At 45.5% G+C, this 27,196-nt stretch overlaps 1 protein-coding gene across 1 annotated transcript in view; it reads right to left on the reverse strand.

Annotated features, from left to right (window-relative positions):
- Positions 1 to 27,196, reverse strand: part of nomo (nodal modulator) — a 78,412-nt gene that overhangs the window by 39,374 nt on the left and 11,842 nt on the right. The window contains exons 8-13 of the mRNA XM_070900938.1: positions 26,919 to 27,056; positions 9,048 to 9,137; positions 6,347 to 6,452; positions 4,038 to 4,188; positions 3,738 to 3,915; positions 2,571 to 2,712 (exon numbers count right to left, since the gene is read on the reverse strand). Coding sequence (XP_070757039.1) covers positions 2,571 to 2,712; positions 3,738 to 3,915; positions 4,038 to 4,188; positions 6,347 to 6,452; positions 9,048 to 9,137; positions 26,919 to 27,056 — 805 coding nt within the window. The remainder of the gene's footprint in view (positions 1 to 2,570; positions 2,713 to 3,737; positions 3,916 to 4,037; positions 4,189 to 6,346; positions 6,453 to 9,047; positions 9,138 to 26,918; positions 27,057 to 27,196) is intronic.

The following is a 27,196-nucleotide window of genomic DNA, read 5'->3' on the forward strand; positions in this document are numbered from 1 at the left end:
TACTTCACACGAATGCAAATTGTTGTATTTTCTCCACCAGAGCAACAAGTCACACAACTTAGTGACTCTTTCCATAAGCTCTTCATCACAGCCTCATGAATAGAAAAGAGAGCATGACTGAACAGAGACAAAAGAGCTTTTTTCCCTATGTACTTTCAAATTCAAAATTTGGGAATTCAATTTTCATCATAGGCAGTTCCTTGAAATCAAGGAAGACTTATTTCCACTCTAAAACTAAGTTCTCAGGTGACTGTACATCCAATGCGGGAATTAGTCTCTGTCACAGGTGGGACAGACAGTGGTTGAAGGAAAGGGTGGGTGGGGAGCCTGGTTTGCCGCATGCTCCTTCCGCTGTCTGCGCTTGATTTCTGCGTGCTCTCGGCGACGAGACTCAAGGTGCTCAGCACCCTCCCGGATGCTCTTCCTTTACTTAGGGCGGTCTTGGCCCAAGGATTTCCAGGTACTGGTGGGGATATTGCACTTTATCAAGGAGACTTTGAGGGTGTCCTTCAAACGTTTCCTCTGCCTACCTGGGGCTCGCTTGCCGTGTCGGAGCTCCAAGTTAGAGCGCTTGCTTTGGGAGTCTCGTGTCGGGCATGCGGACGATGTGGCCCACCCAATGGAGCTGGTAGAGCGTGGTCAGTGCTTCAATGCTGTGGATGTTGGCCTGACATTGGTGCATTTATCCTCCCAGTGCATTTGCAGGATCTTGCGGAGGCAGTGCTGGTGGTACATCTCCAGCGCTTTGAGATGTTTGCTGTTTATAGTCTACATCTCTGAGCCATATTGGAGGGCGAGTATCACTACTGCTCTGTAGACCATAAGCTTGGTGCCAGATTTGAGGTCCTGGTTTTCAAACACTCTCTTCCTCAGGCGACTGACAGCTGCACTGGCACAATGGAGGCGGTGTTGGACTTCATCATCGATGTCTGCCCTTGCTGATAGTAGACTCCCGAGCTATGGAAAATGGTCCACGTTGTCCAAGGCCACACCGTGGATTTTGATGACCGTGGGGCAGTGCTTTGTGGCGGGGTCAGGTTGGTGGAGGGCCTTTGTCTTACGGATGTTTAGTGTAAGGTCCATGTTTTCGTATGCCTCCGTGAAGGTGTTGACGATGGCTTGGAGTTCAGCCTCTGAATGTGCGCAGACGCAAGCGTCATCTGCATACTGTAGTTCGATGACAGAGGATGAGACAACCTTGGATCTAGCCTGGATGCGGCGACGGTTGAACAGGTTCCCATTGATTCTATAGTTTAACTCCACTCCAGCGAGGAGCTTGTTGAGAGTGAGATGAAGCACTGCAGCAAGAAAGATCGAGAAGAAAGTTGATGCGCTGACGCAGCCCTGCTTGACCCCGGTCCGGACGTGGATCGGGTCTGTGGTGGATCTGTTGGTCAGGATCACGGCTTGCATGTCATCGTGGAACAGGCAGAGGATGATGACAAACTGTCGGGGGCAGCCGAAACGGAGAAGGGTGCTCCATTGTCCTTCATGGTTGACAGTGCCAATGGCCCTTGTGAGGTTAAAGGCGGCCATGTACAAGGTTTGATGCTGTTCCCTGCATTTCTCTTATAGCTGTCACACAGTGAAGATCATGTTCGTTGTACCCCTTGGTGGTCGGAATCCACATTGTGATTCTCGGAGGAGCTGTTCAGCCACAGGGAGAAGACGATTGAGGAGGATTCTTGCAATGACTTTTCCAGTGGCCAACAGCAGGGAGATTCCTCTGTAGCTACCGCATTCGGGGTTGTCCCCTTTTTTGAAGATGGTCACGATTACGGATGGTAACAGACCATTAAAGAAGAAAGGCAAAGATTAAAGCATCCGAAGTGGCCAAAAGCTGCCACTGTTAGGAACTAGACATTATAAAGATGCTTTTAGTATGGTAGCACTGTTTGCCCAATGACGTTAAATCTAAACAGAATTTTCTCTGTCCCTCTAATTCAGATTTGTTTAATGAAGATAATATCAATCAATTTCATAAGAGAACCCACCATCAAAAGTTTCCAGTCAATCTCAGTAAGTAAACATATCCAGCATCGAATTCGCATCAAGTTAATGAATCAGATTCACCTCACAAAAAAGTGGGACTGAACAGTTCTCAGAGGGCAGCATCTATGTTTAAGGTAAAATTTAATTTTATCAGCAATAAATTTAGGAGAACAGAAATTGGCAGTTTCAAATAAGCCACATCATTTTTGAGTTCCATAGGGATCCAAAAACAAGTACGGGAAGACTCTTATTGCCACTTGCATTCTAATACATAGAGCAAGAGCGATTCATGATTTTGAGTCTTTCCTAGATACGAATAGTGAAATTGATCCCCATTTCAAATTTATCATTGCTTTTGATGCAAACTTTGGGTAATTGCATTCTATAGGTGTGCGAGAAGGGAGGGAACATTAAAGACTGGAATCTGTACCTCAATGAAAGGAACAATTACTGTAGGTCTGAATACAAGGGCAAGAGTGGTTCTAATTACATGTGGAAGCTCTGCTCATCAAAAAAATACACTTTAATCATGCAAGACTTATTCAATAAACACGCTCACTCACCAAACACCCACTTACCCAAACAGAGCACTTTCCCAGACACAGAGGCCATAAACTGCGTGAAGGATAGGTCCATAATGGGTGCATTTATTACTGTGACAGTTTGAAACTTTGGTTTCAGTGCAAGTCCTGCTTTTGCTTCTGTTTCACTGACCATAACCTATGGAATTTAAAATCAGTTAAAACAATGCCAATCTACTATGTTAAACACTTTGCACGGGCGACTCTTCACTCGTCAACAACACTATTTCTATAAACTCTAGATCTTAGTGTTTTTGAAATTCCTCAGGTACTTGTGACTTCAGCATGCAGAAGTTAAAGTGCAACATGTAATCTAAGGGGGAGGAAAACAAAATACAAAGAGCTAAAACTAAAATGTAATTTCTAGTTATTCAATTGAATTGTAGTTATTTTGTCAAGAATCCGAGGTCTTCTGATGGCCAGATTTGTAAAGGAACAGCCCCATATCGAACCCATGGAGATCCCAGTTTCAATTCACAACATGTGCCGAGTTAGCTTATTGCAGTGGAGTGGTAATCAGGGTATTATAATTAGCCAGTGTGCCTGAACTAGGGAGAGTAAAATCAGTGAGGGTTCCTGCTCCTGATTTCTATCCTACCATGCCTGCTGGAAAGTACGTGTGTGTGTGGACAGCAGGGGAGGAGAGGGTAAAGCTCCCTCATGACATCTCCACAACAAATGGCTTGCCAGCATTCACCACCTAGGCTTAGACTTGAAGAATGGCTGCTTCATCGTGGTACTGGAAGGCTTTCAGTACTATGCAAGTTTACCACACGTGTTTGGAAAACACGCCAATAAAGGAGACAAAACTACAGGCTTATGCAGGTCGTATGGAGGTGATCTTTAGGTTATTGTATTTAACAATGTAGCAGGCAGCTTTAAATTTAAACATAACACAATTATTGATTTTAACATCTGATGTGAATTTTCTTATAAACTAGTCAACATATTTTTCTTTAAAGATTGGGCTGATTGCTTGTTCAAGACTCTAAATATGTCTAGAATTGCAAATGAAATGAAGAACTGAATTAATGTCAATAAATAGGGTTCCGAAGTTTAGAAAGCAAAAAAATCCCCTAAAATTGAGCTGACACTCCTCTCAAATAAATAAATATCTTCAGTTAAACACAGAACATACCAAATATTGTACAGTATTAACTTTACCTGAATGTTATAGGTTCCTGCTCTAGCTTGGAAACAGAATAATCCGCGAGAATCCGTCTCTGTTGTAGTTGGTGAAGCCTTATCCTTACTTTGGACAACCATGGCTAATTTATACTTGACGATCTGTTTTAATCCTTCAGGGAAACGTTTGACTGTTACTTGCCCACAGACACTAAAGCTGTGGAGCAATGGAGAAGCAATACATTGTTTTGTTAAAACTAGGGTTTTGAAAGAGCTACAACAGAAGAGGGAAGGCCAGTTGAAAATGAATCCATATATTTGTCGTCTACATGCTCCTACCTTGTGGCCACGATATCAGCCAGTTGAGGTGTGTTAGGAGCAATCTTCACAGTAACTGGTTCAAAGAAAATGTGCTCCTTCTGTGTATTAATAGTATATGTGCCTGCTGTCATGTTTTCAAGTCTAAATGAGCCATCAGCCTTTGTGGTTACTAAACAAAAATGAAAGGGGAAAAAAAACAGAAAAATATGAAAGCAATAGAACCAAGAGAGTCTCTGTAAGTTGATTAGCATATTACATGTAGGTTTCTTCCCAAAATGACACTCTGTCAGCCTTATTTCACTATTTATCGCACCATGGTATAAAATCAGTCACACTAATCCTGCTGGTATAGGAAATTTGTTGTAAACCCCGCCGGCAATTTAAACCGACAGTGGCACACACCAGACTTGCCATTATACTGGGCTTCACCACTGCAATTGTAACAAAATACTTGGGGTAGCGTCATTTGGACTCCAGCTCACTCTCGTCAGATTCAAACAGTGCTGCATACATAAACCATATATTTCACAGCAATCTCTCCCATGACAATTTATAGAACTACCAATAGACTGCGAACTACTTAGAAATGATTTGACAATTTCTGGTCTATCTTCCAACTAGTTAACAAGCAGCATTCAGACAATTCATAGGACATCATTTCATGCATAAATAGCTTCAAAACAAATGATTTTAACTTTTGGTCAGGTGGATAATTCACAAGCACATCTACACATTTCTACAGGTGTGAAGTTTTTGACCACATAATTCAGTACTAGGTCGGCATTCCCACTCACTGAGAGGACACATCGAATGATAAATAGAAATGGCGCACTGTTGGAGTTGGCAGTGCTTTTCTAATATTCGTATATAAGACATTATTTACGTAGCACAGAAAGATCTCAACTCTGCATCTATGCATGCTATAACTGTACTGGCAGTGCTTGTTAACTGGGTACAAAAAACTAGAAAAATTATACAACTAGGCCTCCAAGAACAAATTGTGGAAAATTGGATTATCTATAGCCAACAACCTTCACTGTATCTGTGGCTGGATGGAGGCAACTGTTTTCCTTGTTCTGACACACTTGCGCAATTTTAAACTTGTTCTTTTGCAATATGCTCCTTATCATCTCTGTACAAATTTAAATTATGATATTGCTTGCACACATCATTAAGTGATCTGAAATGCTCTGCTGTGAGCTCAGACTGTATTCAAGCAGTACCGCAATGAATGCATCAGTCAACACAAGTAGCAAAATGAGTTATTTTCATTCAATTCGCTACTGTTGTTTAACCAAACCGTATTAGCTACTGTTCATGTCAGCAGACAAGCAGGGTCACAGGGAATCATTAGTCTTCATCAGTAACTGCTGAATGCATTTCTGCTGAATTGCACATATTTGAATTTAAATTTTCTAGGAAGATAGCAATTTACAAAAGACTGCTCTCCAGCAGCCCAATACTGCAGTTATACAGCACCAATTAGTGCACTGCTGATTGCATTTTAGCAGAAATACAAACAGGGAAATGTAATTATACTGTTTGTATTACTTTGGAGTAGGAAAGATAGAACTTTGTGCATGTGTACTCAAAGCTTACATGTCGAGTGAGCATTTTAGTAATTGTCCATTAGCTCTTCTCATCCAGCTGTTTTCTTAAAAATTAAGTGGCTGTACAGAGGACTGTTAAGAATAGTTTTTTTAAAGTCAAAAAGTAAACTTTACACTATCTGCAGTTATAACACAGCCAATGCAAAGTAAATCAAAATCCCTTGGAGGTGATCTCAATATGCTGATGTGTGCCTGTGTCTGCAGTTTTATACTGCCCTTTGGCATTTGTGCATCAGAAACATATGGCACAAATGCCTAGCACAGCATTATTCACACAAGTGAAATTTAGAACCTGAGAAAATGAAGTTGTATTTGCACAAAATTTCACTGAAATGAATAAGCAGAAAAGCCTGATATTGGTTTGATCAATTAACTTCAGCAATCCATGGCCTTTATTTATCCATCGACTTTGAGGGTCAACAGGCCAGGAATTGGGAATTTCAGCGGGGGCAGAAAATCTTCTACTCTGGTAAGTGTAATACTTCCAACAGCAGTTCATTTGTACATCACACTATAAAACAGCACTGCCAGTGTTCCCTCTAAATTTATCTTTTGGGCGCGGCACCTTTAAATTTGATGCACAGTATCTTAGAGGGAACAGTTTATGAGCGGCCGGCACAGTATATTCACGACTGCTTCGCGTCTGCATACGTGCGCAGCTTAGCGGGAACAATGTTGTCAGCACAAAAACTACAATGCTTCACACCTTTTACATACCTTTGATCTGGTTGCTTAGGGCAACAGTAGCATAACGAACTCCATGTCCATGAGGCCTATCCAAAACCCGGCCAGTGACGGAGAATCCCATCACTCGAAAGACAGGCTGCAACAAACAACTTTGTTACAGGAAAGTATACAGACAAAGCTGATGTTTTAATGTTGCAAAGTTCTAAAGACAAACTGTGATTCATAAAAATAACCTTTGAAGTACATGAAATAATCATTTAGATAGCCCATTACAATTTTTATATTAACATTTTCAAAAAACTTGCCATTGTTAATAAAGATAAATATATGGCGTAACAATGGCAATTTTTTTTTTACAGACATGTAGAAATTTCGAAGAGCCACGTGACACGGTGGGTGGAAGTGCATGGTGGAGGGGTAAATAGGACACTGGGGAATGATTTAAACTAGAAAGAGTGCGGGAGGGGAAAACCCACACTGTGGGGGGAACTTCAACCTAAATATCGGGTGGGTTGGGGGCATATGGGTAGTTACCAAGTGTACAAAATCTGAACCCACCCACTTCCAGTTTTAACGGAGGTGGGATGGGGATGGGGGAGTAGGACAGCTAATCCGTTGCCAGGAGATGGGCCGTCTATTTAAATATTATGAGACTGGAAGCCTCTGCTTTAACCTGCATTTTGTATTTAATTTTAGCTGGTCGGATTTTGCATACCTTGTGAAACTCACCAGCTAATGCAAGGCGAGGACTGCTGGTTCCAGGACACTTATCTCCTGGATCCAGGGTCCCTACCGATCCCACCCTACCCACAATTGGGGACCCCTCCCCTCCCGCTCAGGCCTCTGCCCGCCAGCCCTCCCCGTCCACCCACAGCCCCCCTTCCCAAAGGCCTCTGACTCCCGTCCCCCCACAGCATCCCCCACCATTCCATCATGCTGCTCCTGGCACCCGATCCCTTCAGACTCCCCCTCCCTACTACCCGGACCACCCCTGACCCTCCTTCGGCTGCCTCTCATCCCCCGATGTTCTTGCCAACCCCCCAAACCGCCACTCGACTCCCCCACGATCATTTTTTCGCCCCCCCCCCCCGATTTTCTTGCTGACCACCCCCGTCCCCACGCGATCTCTCCCTCCTCTCTGTGGCCTAGTGCCACAGGCCTACCCAGCCAGCCTCTCAATCGGTTCCTCGCCATGCTAATCAGGTTCTGCCATTAAATTCGGCAGGGCCTGTGGGAAACCCGTTCTCCCGGATTTCCTGACCACCTCGGAGACCTCCTGCCCTCCCTATTAAAATTCAGCTCTGTATGTCAAAAATTGAGAGAAGGCGACCCGCAGGACATATAGGCAGGATGGGGACAGTTACCCAAATAAGGGTTTTGTACACAGATGCACGTAGCATAAGAAATAGAACAAATGAGTTTGAAGTACAAATTCAGTTTAAAGAATTTAATGTAGTAGCCATTACAGAAACCTGGCTAAAACCTGGGCATGATTGGGACCTAAATACTCCAGGCTATAGGATCTTTAGAAAGGACAGGGAAATAGGGGAGGAAGGGGGATATTGCAGGTTCATTAGTCATAATTTTCCAAAGCTCTCTAGATTCAGGAAGCACTTTTTTCACACAAAGTAGTTGAAATCTGGAACGCTCTATCCCAAAAGGCTGTGGATGCTGGGTTAATTGATATTTTCAAGACTGAAATCGCTAAATTATTGTACGACAAGGGTATCAAGTGATACAGTATAGAGCAAAAGTGACTAAATGGAGTTGATGTGCAGATCAGCCATGATCTAACTGAATGGTGGAACAGACTATCCCTGTTCCTATGTTCCTAATAGGGCCACTTGGTTGCATGAGATATTTGTTAAGTTTTGAAATTATACAGAAATACACAGATAAGGAGCTTTTGAGTCTATGCAAACAGCAGGTTTCAAATACATCTCCCTCAGCATTCAATTTGCCTATTCTTCCTAAACAGAGTTTAAAAAGCCAGGAAATTTGTTTTGACTAGTTTTTTCCTTCATTTGGCAAGTCAATTAAGATCTCTGCCAAGAACCTACTGCTAGAAACATATACTGATATAAATGTCTCTCTGATTTAACGTCCCCTTCTATGGAAATGCTTAATTTTCAATTGCTATTTCTTCCAGGCTACAGAGATACTGTTAACTGATTGACATGGTATGCTAGGCTCTCGAGTATCAGCTCCTCTGCTTTGATGGACACAATATGGATATGTTGACACTGGGACGCTAACCATAGATTTAACATTAAACAGTAAATTACTGATCTTTACCCAGTGCGTACTGCAAGTTGTACATTCTGAAGTGTAGACTTCCATTAACAGCACTGCTTTCTAGTTAACTACTCATTACAGCTGATCAGTGCACTACGATGAGTCATATACAGGTATATGTATACTTTACCTGGATGGGTGTCCGGTAACAAACTAGAACTACAGACTACTGAGTCTGCATACTGTCTATATCCATTTTAACAATAATCAACGATGTGTACAATAAAAGCTTCATTAATTGTGAAAAGGGTAAGGAATAAAACATTATTCCATTGTAGCAACTAACTTTCAACATTGTATGGCCCCAAATTAAGATCAGCACAAGATATCTACACCTGATCATGCAAAATATTCATTACTGATTATATAGCAGCAAAGGAACACAGTCTCTTAGTTATTCAAACAAACTGGACACATGACAATTTGAGTACTGTACCTCAATCTTTAAACTGTTATGTGCCACAGAAAAATCTAGTCTTGATGGGGCAACATCAAACGTAATTCTTTCTCCTCTGTAGAATGGTACCTATAATTTAAACATTACATTACATTTACAGAATCCAAAGGAACATTAAGTCTTCTAAATTTAGCAAAAAACTAGCTGCATAACTAGTTGTAAAAATTGAAAAGATTTGCAGTCTTTCCACCAAGTGCTAACACTTAACAGACTCTCCAGTACTTACATTTACCTTAAATCCAAATACCCGAACAAAATTTAAGCTGTCTCCATTTCACTAATTTGCAAGAATACTGTAAAGGATTCATAAACAAATATGGAGTGATCCCATCTGATCATGTGGTTTAGATTACAGCTACTGGTGACACCTAGGCCACAAATTTTATCTTTGGGTCGGGTTGGGTGTGCACAGGCGGTGCAGCGGGTCGGGAACGCAATGTTCTGAGCAACACGCTGCTCAGGGCGACTTTCACTTAATGGCTCCAATCGAAAGAGTCATGCATGTCATCCGGCCCTATTAAATGGTTCGTGCCTGATGACATAATCGATGACTCGTTTCCAACGCCCATATTTAAAGCAGCCCTGCATTCAACTCACTAAAATATTGGCAGAGAAGGGTGGAAAGTGTCAAAGAAAGGCCACAGTACGGCTAAAATTTTCGAAGGATGGATGGCCAAAGGCAGAGGGCTGCACCACGCTTCTCTGATTCTTTGCTGCATACACTTGTCGAGGCTGTCAGAGCCCGCTGAGAGGGCCTCCCACTCCCTCATAGTCACCCTCTACAGATGTAACTCAAGCATTCCTTACATTCATTCCATCACTCTCACTCAAACTTCTCTTCTTTCCCTCCTTGTAGGAGAAAACCCTCAACAACAAGGAGAGGGAGAACACTGGAGATAGCCCTCCAATAATTGCACATTTCACTGCAGCAGAGACGGCGGCTCCGGAAATTCCGGGAGCTCGAGACACTGGTGCTGGGAGACAGGGGGGGACATCCCAACAAACTGGTGACAGAATCATATCTCACAAAACTACCTGGCATACAACAATCACCCACATCATGACTGATGTCAGCAGCCAGTGAAATGTCATCATGTGCATAATGGTAATGTTACCCATTCTTATTATAACACTTCTAATTCATCACTTTACTCTCCCATAGGTCCATCAACTGCCCGCCCACTGTCCAGCCAGAGGAGGAAGACATCTCCTCAGAGGAACCTCCTGCCTCGGAGGGTGCACCATCAGCAGACCCAAGCACAGCCAGAACCAGCACAGATACACACACCTCAGTGAGTCCTTTGCGCCAGAGTAGAGCGGTCACCTGGTGTCTCACAATTCACAATTGAGCAAGAGCAGGTGGTACTGACAGGGACAGCAGTGGGGACTCCTCGCCGGAGGGCGCAGGACACCCCAATCTCTGCTAAGCTGTGTGCAGACACTGAGCCATTGAGAAAGAGGGTGATCTTGGAGGGCCAGCAACAATTGCATGAGGCTCTGGCATCTTTTGCAGCCGCGATGTCTGCAAATGTGCAGAGAATGGAGCAGCCCATCGCCAACATGAACAGCACCATGTCGCAGATGATGGCTACGACGTGCTCTTCCATGAAAAGGTTGGCTGTCTGCAAGGAGCAGCAAATGCACCACTCACACAAGCACATGCTAGCTGTGGACAACAGAGGCAGGTGCTATTAGACCTCCTCTCAAGGAGGGATGTAAACATTGACTTGGGCCTTCATCGCTCACTGGTGATCTCCAGCTCCTTGCTAGCAAGGAAGTTCGGATGGCCCATGAAAGCGATGATGGTGAGAGCGGACTTGGAAGTGGAAGCGCTCCCACTTCTCACCCGTTGTCACCCCCTCAGTCATGGTGTATCAAAAATATTAGTGCTAAGTTTCAGTTGTTTTGGTAACTCACAATAATTTTTCTATGCACCACTTTCGGGTTTTGTCCATTTTTGCCTCAAACCCTGGAAGAGGCTTTGTCACTTGGAGTGAATGGTGATACATTATTTAACCTCGAGCATTGGGGATTTCAGGTTCCTCATCCTCTGAATAGGCCGTGTGGAGTGCACCATGCTCCTCCTGTAGCTCCAATCTTCGCTGCTGCGCTATGTTTTTAAGCACGCAGCAGACAACGATGATTCTGGGACCCTAGCTGATGGGTACTGTAGGGCTCCTCCAGATCTGTCAAGGCATCTTCAGCATGCCTAGTGCTTGTTCTATGACACATCATATGGAGATGTGAGTCTCATTATAACGCACCTCAGCTGCAGTACTTGGCCTCCTCAGGGGTGTCATGAGCCATGTCTACAAGCAGCCAGCCGCTAAGTCTGTTTGGAGGTGCGACGAACTGAGTGAGGATGTATTGGCACAGCACGAAAGAGCCATGGCAGGGGATGTGGCACACACATGCATGATGACCTTTTTATGGTTGCAGTTGAGCTGCACATTGAGGGATTGGAAGCCTTTGTGGTCCACAAACATTCCTGGGTGATGATGGGGTGCCTTCATGTTTGAGGTTGATGACGCCCTGCACCCATGGGAAGACAGCCGGAGCCGCAAAGCCGAGCGCCCGCTCAGTAACACTGGCCCCATCAGTGGCAAAGTTGATATAATTTGCTGACTTGTGAATCATGGCATCGGTCACCTGGGAGATGCATCTGTGGGCAGCTGACTGCGAGATGCCGCCAGTGCCTGCTGCAGATCCCTGGAAGGAGCCTGTGGTGAAGGAGTTCAGGGCGGTGGTGACTTTGACAGCCACTGGTAAGGAGTGTCCACCAGGAGCTCTGGGCACCAGGTCTTGTTCCAGCAAGCTACAAATGTCTGCGACGTAGCCTGAGCTTCCTGAAGCACTGCTGCTCAGTCATGTCCAGGAAACTCATCCTCTGCCTGGATACCCTGTATTGGGGGGATCGCCTCCGGCTGCAGCCCTGTGGTGCCCCTCTCTCTACTGTGGAGCATCGGGTCGTTGAGGAGAAGGCTGCTGCTGTGGTTGCTGCTGCTGCGGCCCTCCTGTATGGCTCAGAGACGTGGACTATGTACAGAAGACACCTCAAGTTGTTGGAGAAATACCACCAGCGATGTCTCCGCAAAATCATGCACATCCCCTGGGAGGACAGACGCATAAACATTAGCGTCCTCGTCCAGGCCAACGTCCCCAGCATTGAAGCACTGACCACACTTGATTAGCTCCACTGGGCAGGTCACATAGTCCGCAAGCCAAACACGAGACTCCAAAAGCAAGCGCTCTACTCGTAACTCGTCCACGGCAAACGAGCCAAAGGCGGGCAGAGGAAATGTTACAAGGGTACCCTCAAAGCCTCCCTGATAAAGTGCAACATCCTCACTGACAGCTGGGAGTCCTTGGCCATAGACCGCCCTAAGCGGAGGAAGTGCATTCGGGAGGGCGCTGAGCTCCTCGAGTATCGTCGCCGAGAGCATGCAGAAATCAAGCGCAGGCAGCGGAAGGATCGTGCGACAAACCAGGCTCCCTGCCCACCCTTTCCCTCAACGACTATCTGTCCCACCTGTGACAGAGACTGTGGTTCTCGTATTGGACTGTACAGCCACCTAAGAACTCATGCTAACAGTGGAAGCAATTCTTTCTCGATTCCGAGGGACTGTCTATGATGATGGGGCTCATCTTGGTCCGATTGTGAGGACCAAGGTGAGATACTATAAGCGGCACCCATGCTGATGTAGTAGATGGCAGGGACAGTGGAGATAAGAGGGACACAATCCCTCAATGTTGTGATAGTGACTAGCAATGTGGCTTCCGAGATTGCAGAAATGACCTGCAAATGACTGACACCTAAATATGTCGACAAAATGAAATCAGCAAGAGCCTTTCCATGAGGCAAATAATGAGGTGTAATGTTGCAGTATTTATGTGCTTTTCCCAGCTGTCAATGCATGAACTCGCCGATGGCCACTGATTTTCTGCCTCCATGAATTCCGGGCTCATGAAGTTAAACTCAAACAGCTGCTAAAATCACTGTTAAAGGTCTGTAAACAAGCACTTAATGATTTCAATGAGGTCTCCCGCCTCTGCAGATGGGGTCCATAAAGCCACCCGAATTAAATGCTCGAGGCGGCGGCATGACGGTGGGTTCCCGACGCGCTCTCTATTTCCTGGATTTTTGCTGCCGGCCTGTCCCCACACCCTCACTTGCGGCAACGTGAAAATTCCGGCCCTAGTCTTCAAAAAATAACAGTAAACCATTGTCATTCTTTACTTAGTGTTATTTGCCTCTTCTAGTCCTCTGCACCTTGTTTCTCCTCTCTACCATTTCATCCTAGTGCCAATCCTCTTGCCAAATTAGTTTAAACCTTCCCCCCACAGTATTTGCTAACTTTGCTGCAAGGACATTGGTCCCAACTATGTTGAGGTGCAACCCATCCACCTTGAATAGGTTCCAGGAATTTGAAGCCCTCTCTCCTGCACCATTTCTCCAGCCACACATTAATCTGTTTTATCCTGCTATTCATATACTCACTATCGTGTGGCAGTGGGAATAATCCAGAAATTACTCCTGCTTTTTAAATTTCCTAGCTCCTGAAACTTTGAGTGCAAGGCCTCAACTTTTTTCCTTCCTATGGCGGGCCACGACTTCTGGCTGCATCCCCCCTCCACCCAGTGTCCTTTATCCTGCGTATTGGCCCAACCTATCCTCATAAGTCAACTTCCTCATCTCCGGAATCAACCTGTGAACCTTTTCTGAACAGCCTCCAATGCAAGTATATCCTTCCTTAAATACGGAGACCAAAACCTTACGCAGTACTCTAGGTGTGGCCTCACCAATACCCTGTACACTTGCAGCAGGACTTCTCTGCTTTTATACTCTATCCCCCTTGCAATAAAGGCCAACCTTCCATTTGCCTTCCTGATTACTTGCTGTACCTGCATACTCACTTTGTGTTTCATGCACAAGGACCTCCAGGTCCTTCTGTACTGCAGCACTTTGCAATTTTTCTCCATTTAAATTATAATTTGCATTTCTATTTTTTTGCCAAAGTCGATAACCTCACATTTTCCCACATTATACTCCATCTGATAATTTTTTGCCTACTCACTTAGCCTGAAAAAGACATGATGGAGTGGGACTTTGCAGATTTTTTGTATCATCCTCACAATTTGCTTTCCCATCCATCTTTGTATCATCGGCAAACTTGGCTATATTACACTCGGTCCCTTCACCCAAGTCATTAATATAGATTGTAAATAGTTGAGGACCCAGCACCGATCCCTGCGGCACCCCACTAGACACTATTTGCCAACTGGAAAATTACCCATTTATCCCAACTCTCTATTTTCTGTTAGTTAGCCAATCCTCTATCCATGCTAATATACTACCCCCAAACCCGTGAACTTTTATCTTGTGCAATAACCTTTTATCTGGCAGCTTATCGAATGCCTTTTTGAAATCCAAATACCCCACTTATCCACCCTGCTCATTACATCCAGCAAATTTGTCAAACATGATTTCCCTTTCATAAAACCATGTTCACTCTACTTGATTGAATTATGCTTTTCCATATCGGTGGGTGCAGAAACGCCCGTCTATCCCCCTGATTATCAGATCCCCTATAACCACTGTTTATCTAAACTTTGCAGTGTCTCCCCACTATGCAGTCACCTGCCCCACATTAGCTAAATGTGCTCTAGATTGCACTCCCGAAGGTGTCGTCATCCTCACTGGTATTCAGCGCTGAAAATCGGTTTGAGTACCACATAGCCACAATCCCAGAGGATTCCTGCACTGTCTACCTCTTCCTACCCTGCCGGATGGCCACCCGATTCTTCTGAAATCTCTGTAGTTGTGGGCTGACCACCTCCTGCAATGTGCGCCCCAGGAAATTCTCTGCCTCCTGGATGTCCTACAGTATCTCCAGTCACTCTTCAAGCTTGAGTTCGGGCAATTGGAGGGACTTCCTGCACATGTGACTATCCAGGACACATGAAGAAGCATCCTGCAGTTTCCAACATAGCCCAGGAATTGCAGGCAACGAGTCTCAGCTGTCCCATCATTTAGCTTAAAAGTTTATCGACTTATAATATATATATAATATATATCTCATGTTTTATACATGTTTTCAGTTTAGTATCCCCATACTTCTATTTATTATTTGATTATTTATGTACGCCAGATTTTTATTTAATGCAATTCGAATTCCTTTAATGTTGGCATCCACTTTCTAGATAATTTTATCCATTTAGATCGAATTAATTATTATTTATATATTTGTTACCCCTTGGTTTAAAGCACTTAGCACCTCCTTCCCCCTAGGCACTAAATTCCCATTGCTACTCTGTTTAGCAGATATTCCCAGCTCTATACATTTAGCAAATATCCCTCAGATATATTCTGCTTAACTCTGCTTCAATGCATCCAACATATAACCAAGTGGCCCGGCTCATACAAATTTTCACTGTCTGAATAGCCTGGGAGAGTCCCAATAGTCATTAGATTATACATATTATGCACATTTCTTCAATAGCTGCTAAGCAGTGACAGGATCGGACCAAGTCAGCATGGATTTATGAAAGGGAAATCATGCTTGACGAATCTTCTGGAATTTTTTGAGGATGTAACAAGTAGAGTGGACAAGGGGGAAACCAGTGGATGTGGTGTATTTGGACTTTCAAAAGGCTTTTGACAAGGTCCCGCACAAGTGATTGGTGTACAAAATCAAAACGCATGGTATTGGGGGTAATGTACTGATGTGGATAGAGAACTGGTTGGCAGACAGGAAGCAGAGAATCGGGATAAACGGGTCCTTTTCAGAATGGCAGGCAGTTACTAGTGGGGGTGCCGCAGGGGTCAGTGCTGGGACCCCAGCTCTTTACAATATACATTAGCGATTTGGATGAGGGAATAGAGTGTAATATCTCCAAGTTTGCGGATGACACTAAACTGGGTGGCGGTGTGAGCTGTGAGGAGGACTCTAAGAGGCTGCAGGGTGACTTGGACAGATTAGGTGAGTGGGCAAATACATGGCAGATGCAGTATAATGTGGATAAATGTGAGGTTATCCATTTTGAGGTCAAAAACACGAAGGCAGAATATTATCTGAATGGCGGCAGACTAGAAAAAGGGGGGGTGCAACAAGACCTGGGTGTCATGGTTCATCAGTCACTGAAAGTGTGCATGCAAGTACAGCAGGCGGTAAAGATGCCAAATGGTATGTTGGCCTTCATAGCTAGGGGATTTGAATATAGGAGCAGGGAGGCCTTGCTGCAGTTGTACAGGGCCTTCGTGAGGCCTCACCTGGAAAATTGTGTTCAGTTTTGGTCTCCTAATCTGAGAAAGGACGTTCTTGCTATTGAGGGAGTGCAGCGAAGTTTCACCAGACTGATTCCAGGGATGGCTGGACTGACATATGAGGAGAGACTGGATCAACTGGGCCTTCATTCACTGGCGTTTAGAAGGATGAGAGGGGATCTCATAGAAACATATAAGATTCTGACAGGACTGGACAGGTTAGATGCGGGAAGAAAGTTCTCGATGTTGGGGAAGTCCAGAACCAGGGGACATAGTCTTAGGATAAGGGGTAAGCCATTTAGGACTGAGATGAGGAGAAACTTCTTCACTCAGAGAGTTGTTGACCTGTGGAATTCCCTGCCGCAGAGAGTTGTTGATGCCAGTTCATTGGATATATTCAAGAGGGTGTTAGATATGGCCTTAAGGTTAAGGGGATCAAGGGGTATGGAGAGAAAGCAGGAAAGGGGTACTGAAGGAATAATCAGCCATCTTATTGAATGGCGGTGCAGGCTCGAAGGGCCGAATGGCCTACTCCTGCACCTATTTTCTATGTTTCTATGCTGATTTTAATGGTTTTATTTTACTGCATTTCTGTTACGGCTGTCCGACTAAAAAAGAAACTATGGTGCACTCCAAGAAAAATAAATAAAAGTTCCACCTGATCACTCATGATCTCCCACCGGAATTTATCCTTCCATCGCTCCCAGGTATTTTTCACACCCACTCAATACCTGCTATGTGACTTTTCAGTACTTTTATTGCTTTCCAAATTGGCTATTGCAGCCAAAGTCAAAAATACATCAACTCAGGTGCTCCAATAAAAACAAGTCAAATGTTATATTGCCCCACCCCAGTGCTCCTGAGTCGCCACTGGGATTTGGCCTCCCATCACTCATGTATTTTTCAGACTTCTTCAATACCTCATATGCTTGTTATTCATCTCCAACATGCTACCTCCCTCTTCCACTCTATGTTCCATTCTGAACGGCATCCAGACCGGTCAAGCACCATTAAATACAGTTATTGCCTACAATAGCATACATTTTCAAATGATTTGCATCATCTTTGCAGCAACTATTACCACTTGTGAAACCCATCAACAAACCCAATTCATAGTTCTACATGCCTTCCAATTATTTTTTCTTTAATCTCATATATACAGTTTTTCTTTCATCCTTTTCAAATGATTTACATTAAAAATGCTGAGTGGCGGTAACTTTTCAAAGGTGTTGCACCTGTACGTGATGTTACGCTACAGTTCCACCTAAAGGGGAAAAGAAATAGAAACCCACCTTCGATACCACCTGTAGGGTTTTTAAAAAAATATATAAATCTGCAAAATGATGGAAGTAGAAAATGAATAAGGAAGGCAGCAGAGGAACTAGGTGAGAAGCATTTGCGGCTGATCGGAGGCTGAATGCAACCTTACAAAAAAAGAGTGGAGTCAGGATCCATCAGCAACTGCCAGGAAATCGGTATTGCGAGGACCCCTGACCAAACTGCCGAGTGCTCCAAAGAATGCTGCCGATAATGTAAAAAGATGCCAGAACATCACTCTGCTCGTGACCTGAAGAAAGCAGGACAGCAAAAATGAATGCCCTACACATGCTGAGACAAGTAGCAAAAGATTCCTCCCCACAAACAAGGTAAAATCAATCAACATCAACTTGCCTTCAAAAGCAGACATCCACCCCACCCCCTGCTTCAGCAAAATTCATGCAAAGACATCCCTACTACTCCAATAAGGCTGAAATCACCTCTGCCCACACTGCTAAACACAGCAGCCCCCCCTCCCCCCTCCCCCCGATAGTCGAACCTTTGCACTCCTACCAAAGCAAATTTGGCAATACAACCCCCCCCATTGAGACAAATTTATACCAACACCCCAACCCTCTCCTCTCTTATTCATCATATCATCTGTCTCTCCCCCCTCCCATCCTCTTCACTCCCTCTCCTACCCTTCTCCTCTCACCTTCCCCACCTTGGTTCAATTATCTCCCAGCCCTCTAGCCCTGCTTGACCTGAAAAGTGCCCTTAGACCTGATTTCCCTTGTGCAATGTCATAGGAAATCTACCTCGACTTAAGAATATATAAAACTTGTAAGGGGTGAGAGATTTGGACCAACAGTCAGGCACAGATTACTCGAGCAGTGAAACACGAGATCAGAGCTAGCGGTGCTGACCAGCAGGGGGAAAGAGAAAGAGGAGAACACCTGGAAGGGAGAAAATAAATGTATTCATATTTTTAAGATTAAAATTTTTTTTTTTTAAATAAATAACTTACCTGCACAAAGAAAACCAAAATATCCCTCAGAATGAGGCTTAAAAAAAAGACAGGTCTGCAGAGACACCCAGTGGCCAGACCGAAGAAAGCTTTTCTTTTACTAAGTCTTAATTTAAAACAGCATCTATGTAATGGGAGCATATCATATAACTTCACTTCAAAAGCAAAGCACAAACAGAACACTTAATTACATTGGAAAGCCTTGTCACAGCACCACCTACAGGCATAACCGGTACTGCAGGTAAATATTTATAACTATTCTTTTCCATAAAAATAGCCCAACAGCAGTTTTCAATGCATTTGAAACAGAGTGGCCCAGATTTTACAGTCAGCAGCAAAGGAACCGCGTTTGCCTTTCACCACACCGACAGTTTGCCATTCACCGCACCGACAGTTGGGCTTTTGACCTGGGATTTGCTTTAATCCGACGTGTTTCAGCATGGCGCCCTCTATAGGAGATCTGTGGCGTCTGAGCAGGGCAAAAAGATTGAAGACTACACACAGGGCTGGAAATTAGGTCATGCCGATTTTGAGGCATTATTCCTGTCAGAGCGGTAAGTATAGCACCCGCGAAAAGTTTGCGCTGCCTACTGGGAAATTAGGTTGAAACGGAGCTAATTCACACTTCTTCTTTGGTGGTGGAACCGAAAATCACAGTGCTAAATTTGAAGAAGAGTTGCACATGCACCGAAGTCCGCTATACATCCCGGGGAAAGCCGATTCTTAAAGGCGTTGTCAGATAAGTATGCGTATGTGCAGTTTCAACTATTCACTCTTAGCACAGCGGGAAAATGGAGGAGCAGGAAGGTCGCCAGTGTGCACACCGCTTCTCAGCCATGGCCTTTGACGTCTTAATAGAGGCGATTGAGAGGAGGTGGAACGTGCTCAGGTGGAAGGAGGCCCATTCCACGAGTGGTCCGAAGGCTTTGGAGGGAGGTCACCCAGCACGTTTCCACAGGAACACGGTGGCCAGAACTCCGACACAATGTCGCAAGAAGTTCAACGACCTCACTAGGATCGTCAGGGGGAGTACCCTTTCTCTTAAGGTTCCAATGCCATAATGTGAACCTCACTATCTCACACAATGTAAAGTCTTTCCACTACCTGCTCCTCCACTAGGTGTACCAGGCCATGGTCTTTGTTGGTGAAGACACCATAAAAGCTGAGGCTCACTTCACCAGCCATGCCCTGCCCATCCAAGCATCGCTCACCACCTTGTTCTCAACTCAGCCTCACCCCTCCTCGCACTACCGTTTCACTCTTGATATACGTCCATAATACTTCAGCCTGATCACTCATCTTCGGTTCTTGTCACCTAATCCCACCGTTCACCCATCCCCTCTGCACGGCCACGCAGATTAAAATGCACATCTGCACAGTTGCCGGCACTAGCAGCTGTTCAACTATGGACGGTGCACGTGACACACGAGCTGCACACTCACTCACACCTTCTTATGTTTCCTATTGCATAGAAAAATAGGTGCAGGAGTAGGCCATTCGGCCCTTCGAGCCTGCAGTCGCACCGGAGGAGGGGAGCCTGACATAAAAGACTTCACTAAGGTGGAGGAGCAAGTGTCATAGGCTCACTAGTTGGTGCGGTAGCAGCCGGTGAAGCAGAACCCCCTGTGGACAGTGACGGTGTGTGAGGCCCTTTGGGATTTCTGTGATATCCTTGCCCCTTGATAGCAAATGCCATACCCGCTTTACATATAAATATTCAATGCCCCCTTCTTCCCTTCCTGCCCCCTCCCCTGCTGCTAACCACATGTTGCTTTGTGCTTACAGATGATGAGCCAGAAGTGTGGCAGCCTGCTCATGAACCGTCCACTTCGACCGACGGGGGAAGACAAGGAGGAAGGTGACGAAAGTGTGGTGACATAGCAGGACCCTCCATCAGTTGCACCGAGTGGGGATACCACCTTGGTGGAAGAGCCAACATCCTGGGTTTTGAAGAGCCTGAGCTCCTGGCCCCAGTGGCCTGCAGCAATGCCCAGAATGAAGGGAAGCTCGGGGGCCATGAGTCCTGCTGAGAGACAGTCAGATGTGGACCTGAGCTTGGAGGCGATGTCTAGAGAGTCCATGCAAATGCACCACGAGCTTATGGGTGCATTGGAGAAGGTCCTGCAGAGCATGGATGCACTTGCTCTGAGGTTGGGGGAGGCCGCCTCAAGCATTGCTCGTGCCACTCAGCAGTCCACGAGCCCATCCTTGCCCGCTTACAGAGGGAGATGGATTCAATCAGCGACAGTGGAGTCCCAGGGGGGATGGCGAGTGCCATGGTTTACGTGGCAGCAGCTATCACAGCATAGGCCCAAGCCACGCAAGGACTTTGTGATGTGTTGCTGTCAACGAATGCTGGCATCAACTCTCAGCCTGCTGCATTTCATACTTGGTCTACTGAGTCAGTCGCAGAGTGATACCATGCAAACACCGACGGCTGTCATCCTCTCTGTGTTCCCCACAGTCAAAGCAGGCCAGCAATGTGTGCTCACACAGATTACTCCGGATGCTGAGGCTTCATCCCGGGTGAGTGTCAGTGGGCCGCTGGAAATAGAAGGTGCTGTCCTTGCTCAAGATGACAGCATTCTGGCTTCCACCACTGCCGCTCTGCCTCTGCACCTGCACCTTCCAGGCCCAGAGTTGGTCCAGGGTATCCTGCTAGGCCGTCTGGACTGTCTCTTTTACACACACAGCAGCCCTCAAGCAGCCTTGCTGCAGGCACTGAGCTTACATTAAGGAGGAGCAGTAAGCCTGGGAGGGGGTAACGGTAAGGGCTGGCAAATCCCAGAGCAAGTCTGATAAAGACTTTGCCCACCATGGACAGATGTCCTCATCCTGTAAATATCTCGTTGCTATTGGTGTATGGGTCTGGGTCTAACATGGCAAAAGGAAGCTGGTGTGGAATTACAAATGGCATTGGCATTTGTACATGTATCGCTGAAGTTGATTGTGTGTTGTGCTGTTTCAAGGGGCATTTGTTAAATTTTTTATTCGTTGCTGGTGAGGGGTTGTTGGTGTGATGTTTGAGGCGAGACTTTTGATGCTGTTAATAAAAGTTCATTTGACCGGTCGCATTCCCGCCTTGTGTACTAATGTGTAATTTCACAGAGATGTGCCATTCTCATAGCACATAGCGCAGTCATTATTAGCTGCCTGCCTCAGCTTCCTCCATTCAAGAGAACCGATGCATTATGAGCTGCTGACTTGTGGCCCTTGCACCAGCAGCAATGCCACACTGCCTCCATCGTGGATGCTGCTCCTCCTCCTGGTCTGGCTGGCCATTCGGGGCCTCGGCAGGCTCCTGTTCCTCCTCCTCCTGAGGTGGGGCTGCAATCCCTTCTGGCAATGCCTGGGCTCTCATTATGACCAAGTTGTGCAGCATGCAGCACACCACAATGAATCGCGACAGCTGTTGAGGAGAGTATTAAAGGTTGCCTCCAGAGCGGTCCAGGCATCGGAAACGTTGCTTCAACACCCCTATTGTCTGCTCGATGATGTTGCGGGTGGCCGCATGGCTGTCACTGTAGTAATGCTCCGCCTGTGTGGTGGGGTTGCAGAGGGGGGTCATTAGCCAGGTGGCTAGGCCGTATCCTTTGTCTCCGAGCAGCAAGCCGCACCCTTCCCGTGGTAGCTGAAACATTCGTGGCACATTGCTCTCACGCAGGATGAACACATCATGTGCGCTCCCAGGATAGCGGGCACTCACTGCGAGGATGGGCTGCATGTGGTCACACACCAGCTGCACATTCAGCATTCAGGGAGTGGTATCCCTTTCGGTTTCTGAATACCTCGGCGTTCTCGAATGGTGCTCGCAAGGACACGTGTGTGCAGTCAATGACTCCTTGAACCCTCGGAAAGCCTGCAATCTTGGCAAACCCACATGCCCGTTCATTGTTGTTCCCATTGGGAAAGTTATGAAGTCCATTCTGCGAGTGTACAGAGCCTGTGTGACGTGTAGATGCAGCGACATGCAGTGAATTGAGAGGCGCTGCATATGTCCGCTGCTGCAGCCTAGAAGGAGCCAGAGGCATTGAAGGCCAGCGCCGCACTGACCTTCAGTGCAACAGGCAGCACAGTCCTGGTGCCGATGTGAGGCTGCAGGTCTGCCAGTAGGAGATGGCATATCTCTGTCAGTACCTCCTTTCGGAAGCACAGCCTTCTGACACACTGTTCCTCCGACAAGTCGAGGTATGAATATTGCTGCCGGTAAACCCTTGGGGGTTAAGGCCTCCTGCCCCTACATCTATGGGCTCTCCTCATTCATGGGCCGCCGACATGGCCAACAGCCCTTCTATCTTGACGCCGCCCAATAAAGGCATGTAGAAGGTGACGCTGGCAAGCTAGTAATACACCCATTAAATTGTTAAACTCAAGTTGAAACTACCTTGTAACGTCAGATAAATCTGCCGCTCCAAAGCTCACGCACCTTGCTCTGTCAAACCCTTACACTCAATGTGACCTCCAATGAATGTTCTTTCTCCTCCCTTTAAATAGCTTGCAGGTATTGACTACGGAAGGTGGGACCGCCTGGTTTCTCCGGCGTGATTTGTGGCGGATATTAAATGAGGTGGCCATTGGGTCATTGCACGAGGACAGACGACATGATCTGACTGAGAGTACGCAATGAGGCAGTAGTGTTGTGCGCCACCGGTAAACCGGAAGCAAATTTCCCGGTGGGAGTGCTGCAAGCTGCACGGCCAGGCGGTAAACAATTTGAGTTCTCCAGGGTGCTAGCTGAGTTTCTAAACCAGGAAGTATAAAGCAGGAAATATAAATTAGATTTCAATAATGTACAGAAAGCAATATAAAGATTGTGAAATACAGATGGGATTAAGGGAGAGAGAGAAGAGACAGAGAGAAACACTAATTTTCTTCTGAGGAAATGAGACTTCACACATGAAAAATGAATTTTTCAGGGCCAGAGAGGTTGTGCAGCAGTAATTATGACTTATCACACCGTAAAAAGTTAATTTACTCCTGAATGCACCAGCCCCAACTTTCTTACCATTTTTAGTGTAGAATTAGTGAGTAAGTATCTCAGTTTCACACCGTTGCATTCATTTCAGTGCCAACTCGATCGATAAGGACTGCAACAGCGCAGCCTATGGAGAAGTTGCTCTCTGACAGCAACTTACGGATTTCCGTGTATAACTGCACATGTGCGTACGCCAGAAGTTGCCGTCAGATTTTCTCCGTTATAACGGTGAGCGCTGTTAAACTCACCACTTTTTAAAATCGCAAAATCAGACTCATTGTTGCACCCCATTTCTTGATAATACATACATATCTAAAAAATCAAAGTACCACATAAAAATCAAAGATTATGACTTCAAATGGGAACTAAATTATATCAGTGCATCGCGCTTCTAGTTCAATTATCCACCGCATTCTAACACTACTTCACCTGAAGACTGCACTTGGTCTTGACGTCCTATGTGTAAAAATCTAAGCACGCACTTCTCACTGTCACAATTATTGGTTATGATTTTATGTCAACATTTAACATTAACATTTATAATGGTAATCCACTAAGTACCTGTGTGTCACACTGTTTAGCAGACTTCAGCCACTAGACAGTGCTGTATCTGTGAGCTTCAACAGTCTCTGCCATCACCTCCGACCATTTTGTTTTTCATCCAGTCTGAAGGGATGCTAACATTTTAATGAATTATTTTCCTTTATTTTTAAACTGATTTATTTTGCTTTTCTTTTCCCCAACCTTTTTCCCCTCAGTGGTTACCCCCATCCAATGCCTTGAGCTCCAGTCTCTTCATGTCTTACCCTTCTGATGGCCCATATCAGCTCTGAGCTACCTGACCTCTCCTTGCCTTTTCCTGCCACCCCACTGTTTTCCATAGCTTCTGGCTCCTATTCAATAGCTGCTCCCACCCAAGCTGCCATCAGCATCGAGATTACTTCTTTGGCATTTCAATACAGGTTGAACCTCCCTTATCCAGAACCACCCATCCTGAACCATTCCCGGCCACCGGATGGCGCATGCGCAGAACTCCGACATGAACAAATTGAAGTCATTCCTCGCTGCCGACTCCCGCAAATCGCTGGCCTGACCCTCGATCCACGTTTCCCCCCCCCCCCCTCAATGATCTCTTTGCCGCACTCCCAGCCCCAATATCCCCTTGCTCAGTGCTTGTATCATCCAATTTAATGTGACCACCCCTTGCCCAGAAAAATCCCTTATCCAGAACAGGCCAGGTCCCAAGGGTTCTTCAATGCAGCCAATTCCACAAACATGGCCCCCATCCGCCTGGACCTATTCTTCTTTGCCACTCCCAGCAGCCACTTCCCCTCTCAACCTAACTTCACTCCCTTCCCACCCAGCTTGTGGCCTCTCCCGTCAGTCCCCGTGTTGTCTTCAGCCAGCTATTCTTCACCAGTTATGGCTCCCATGTCACCTCCTGACCTAGGTCTTCTCCCTTTCCAACCAGCATGTTGGCAGGAAGCCACGCTACCAGTTAGTACAAGCTGAAGTACAACTCAACCCATCACTGGCATCTTAAGGCTGGTCTGAGCATTTCATGCCCCACTCCCAACTGCACCTTTGCCCAGTATCATCTGCCTGACTTCATAATTTCTCCCGCTTCTGTCCGTTCTACCTCTCAAGTTACTTTGCTCCCATCTCACTGCAGTCCTTCGTTATGCCAGACTGTACTCCACTAAAATACTTACAACTCCACTCCCTTCTCTTGAGCTCCTAACCACAAGGGTCAGTGGAAAGAAGTCCCGCTCCACCATGTTTTTTTCAGGCCCATAGCCTATCTAGTCTGACTTCCTGCTGTCCCAACAGTTGTATCAGATACAGTGTTTCTCTGAGATACTAGTCCAATTTTTCCTTTAGGATATCTGAACCAGTTGCCTCTACCAACTCTTTCAGTAAACTGTACCACTAACTATCTACCCTCTCAGCAACCTTTCTTTACATCACGACTAAATCTTCCTATTCCCAGTTTAAACTTATGCTTGATCCTTCTGCTCTTTCGTGTCCTGAATAATCATTTGTAACTCAAGCCTATATCTCAGTCATACCCCACCTTTTTACAAAGATTCCCAGAATCTTCAAGTCTATCCCAATGTTTTAATCTCCAAACGTAGCATCTGAAGAACTTGTCTCTGTACCTTTTCCAGCTACATGCTTTCTGTGGTGTGGGTTCCAAAACTGAACACAATACCAGAGTAGGGCTGACCGATGCTCAATACAGTGGTAGGATTGTTTATTTTATTTACTCTCCATTCCTCTTTTCATGTAACTCACTAGTCTATTTGGTTTTGACAGCTATATCAGACATTGCCTTGATGTCTTAAGGGATCCATTTCCTGGTCAGGCTGTCAGTATTTTGCCATTGATCCTCTAATCTCTGTGCTTGCTAAATGCATTACTTTATCCACATTAAGTTGCATCTCCCGAACATCTGCCCATTTCCCCAAACAATCTTGGTGTTCCTATAATTTTCCTCTATTCTCCAAATTTAACTATACCTGTTATTTTGGTGTTATGTATTTAACCCTTTGTAACCTGCATCACACCTGACCACCAGAGGGCCCACCTGTTGGAGTCCCAAGGGATCCCAGCATCCCTTGGGAGCACAGTATATAAGCAGGTCACCCATGAGGTACCTGCACTCTGGAACCTGAATAAAGGAGCTAAGGTCACACTTGCTCATTGCACACAGTACTCACCATTTATTATGAGTGCAACAGGTGTCATACACAAATTTCAAGACAGTTACTGCTACCCTCATCCAGACTAGTTATAAAAATGTTGATGACTACCAGATTCCACATCAAGCCCTGTGGGACTCCACTCCACTCATCATACCTCTCCATGCAGAACACATAGCCTCCATTTCCTATAACCCAATCAACTTTCAAACCACATCAGTACATTCCAACCAATGTCATATTCTTCAAGCAGCTTTAAAATTGTAGAATCATACAGCTCAGGAGGCCTTTTGGCCCTTCGTGTCTGTGCTGGCACCACCAGAATGAATCTAAGAGTGCAGAAAGTGCTTAAAGTTTAAGCCATTTCCCAGTACTGGCTAGGAACATGGATTTGCTTATTGCAGGGTGGTCAGGTCAATGCTCCAACCCCTAACCATCCCAAGCACCTGTACTTTCCTCCCCTTCCCATACCCATGCACAGTACGCAAACAGATATTCAGGATGGATTATGGTCTTTACAATCTCCCACTGGATGTATCACCTATGTGTACTTGCAACTATGCCGCTTGTACACACAGCTCCAAAACCTCTCTACTGCAGCCAGAATTATGCATTAGTTGCTCACCACTGTATAATCTCCACTAGGGAGGGATGAAAAAATGAATGATCCATCTTCTCCTGACACAACACTGCACAGGAAAGATGATGCTTCATCTGCTGCTTGAAATCCTTCAACCGGAGATAAATTACAGCCAGAGATATCCTACCAATAAGAAAAGGAATATTAATCGTCAGAAGAAATTACTTCACAAGATGAAAAATAACAGCAATTTTGAGGCTTTCAAGGGGATTAACTGCAATTGCCATCTTCTCCACAAGACTACTCCTTCCCATTTAGCCTTC

This window comes from Pristiophorus japonicus, chromosome 15, assembly GCF_044704955.1.
Source record: "Pristiophorus japonicus isolate sPriJap1 chromosome 15, sPriJap1.hap1, whole genome shotgun sequence".
Lineage (NCBI taxonomy): Eukaryota > Metazoa > Chordata > Chondrichthyes > Pristiophoridae > Pristiophorus > Pristiophorus japonicus.